Raw genomic sequence first — 1890 nt, 5'->3', positions numbered from 1 at the left:
TTGACCGGTCACGGCTATGAGGTGGCACCGCACCTTTCCACGGCATCGTGCCGGGGAAGCGCACACGACCCCTCGGGCGCATCGACCTTCCCGTTTGCTTTGGCACCCCCTCCAACTACCACAAGGAGGTCCTGACCTTCGAGGTGGTTGGGTTCAAAGGAACCTACCATGCCATCCTAGGGCGGCCGTGCTACGCCAAGTTCATGGCGGTCCCCATCTACACCTACCTCAAGCTCAAGATGCCGGGTCCCAACGGCGTCATAACGATTGAGTCAACATACGAACATGCATACGACTACGACATCGAGTGCATCAAGTACGCCGAGGCTCTCATGGAGGCCGAGAGCCTCATCATCGACCTTGACCGACTCGGCAACCACCTGCCCGAGCCCAAGCGTCGAGCCAGAACTTTTGAGCCCACGGAGGCCGTCAAACTCGTCCCAGTCGACCCTACGTGCCCCGATGACTGGGCGCTAAGGATTAGCGCCACTCTCGACATCAAATAGGAAGCCGTGCTCATCGACTTTCTCTGCGCTAATGCCGATATGTTCGCGTGGAGTCCCTCAGACATGCCGGGCATACCAAGGGAGGTCGCCGAGCATGCCTTGGACATTCGGGCCGGCTCCAGGCCGGTGAAGCAGCGCCTACGTCGATTCGACGAGGAAAAATGCAGGACCATTGGCGAGGAGTTGCAGAAGCTCCTGGCGGCCGGATTCATCAAGGAGGTATCCCACCCAGAATGGTTAGCTAACCCTGTGTTGGTCAAGAAGAAAAATGGGAAGTGGAGGATGTGTGTAGATTACACCGGTTTGAATAAAGCCTGTCCAAAAGTCCCCTTCCCATTGCCCCGAATTGATCAAATCGTTGACTCCACCGTGGGATGTGAGACTCTGTCTTTCCTTGATGCGTACTTCGGTTACCATCAAATCAAGATGAAAGAGTCCGACCAGCTCACGACTTCTTTTATCACACCGTTCGGCATGTACTGCTATGTGACTATGCCTGTCGGCCTCAGAAACGCAGGAGCCACGTACCAGCGGTGCATGACCCAGGTCTTTGGCGAGCACATTGGGCGAACTGTCGAGGCCTATGTGGATGACATCATGGTCAAGTCCAGAAAGGCCGGGGATCTCATCGATGACCTGGAGATAGCCTTCAAATGCCTCAGAGAAAAGGGCATCAAGCTCAACCCCGAGAAGTGTGTGTTTGGGGTTCCCCGAGGCATGCTCTTAGGGTTCATAGTCTCGAAACGTGGCATCGAGGCTAACCCGGAGAAGGTATCGGCCATAACCAGCATGGGACCAATCCGAGACCTCAAGGGAGTGCAGAGGGTCATGGGATGCCTTACGGCCCTGAGCCGCTTCATCTCGCGCCTCAGTGAAAAAGGCTTGCCTCTGTACCGACTCTTGAGAAAATCCGAACGCTTTTCTTAGACCCCCGAGGCTGAAGAAGCCCTCGACAGGCTCAAAGCACTGCTCACCAATCCACCTGTCTTGGTACCACCGGCCAGGGACGAGGCCCTCTTACTCTATGTCGCCGCAACGACCCAAGTGGTCAGCGCTGCCGTAGTAGTAGAGAGGCAGGAAGAAGGGTACGCTCTACCCATCCAATGACCTGTTTACTTCATCAGTGAAGTGCTCTCCGAGACCAAAACATGCTACCCCCACATCCAGAAGCTGGTCTACGCCGTAGTCCTGGCCCGGCGCAAGCTGCGTCACTTCTCGAGTCCCACCTAGTGACCGTGGTATCGTCTTTCCCCTTGGGAGAGATAGTCCATAACCGGGAGGCCTTGGGTAGGATAGCCAAGTGGGCCGTCGAGCTTATGGGGGAAGCCTTGACTTTTGCGCCTCGGAAAGCGATTAAGTCTCAGGTCTTGGCCGCTTTTGTGGC

The 1890-nt window shown here is 56.1% G+C and overlaps 1 protein-coding gene across 1 annotated transcript; it reads left to right on the top strand.

Annotated features, from left to right (window-relative positions):
• The first annotated feature begins 203 nt into the window (after positions 1–203).
• On the top strand, positions 204–506 carry LOC136451444 (uncharacterized). The gene has a single exon (XM_066452149.1). It carries the CDS (start codon positions 204–206, stop codon positions 504–506), a length of 303 nt encoding a protein of 100 aa, XP_066308246.1.
• The last annotated feature ends 1384 nt before the right edge of the window (positions 507–1890 follow it).

This window comes from Miscanthus floridulus, chromosome 1 (genome assembly GCF_019320115.1).
Source record: "Miscanthus floridulus cultivar M001 chromosome 1, ASM1932011v1, whole genome shotgun sequence".
Classification (NCBI taxonomy): Eukaryota; Viridiplantae; Streptophyta; class Magnoliopsida; order Poales; family Poaceae; genus Miscanthus; species Miscanthus floridulus.
Note: the sequence above shows the minus strand (reverse complement) of the source record. Positions and strands in the feature narration are given on the sequence as shown.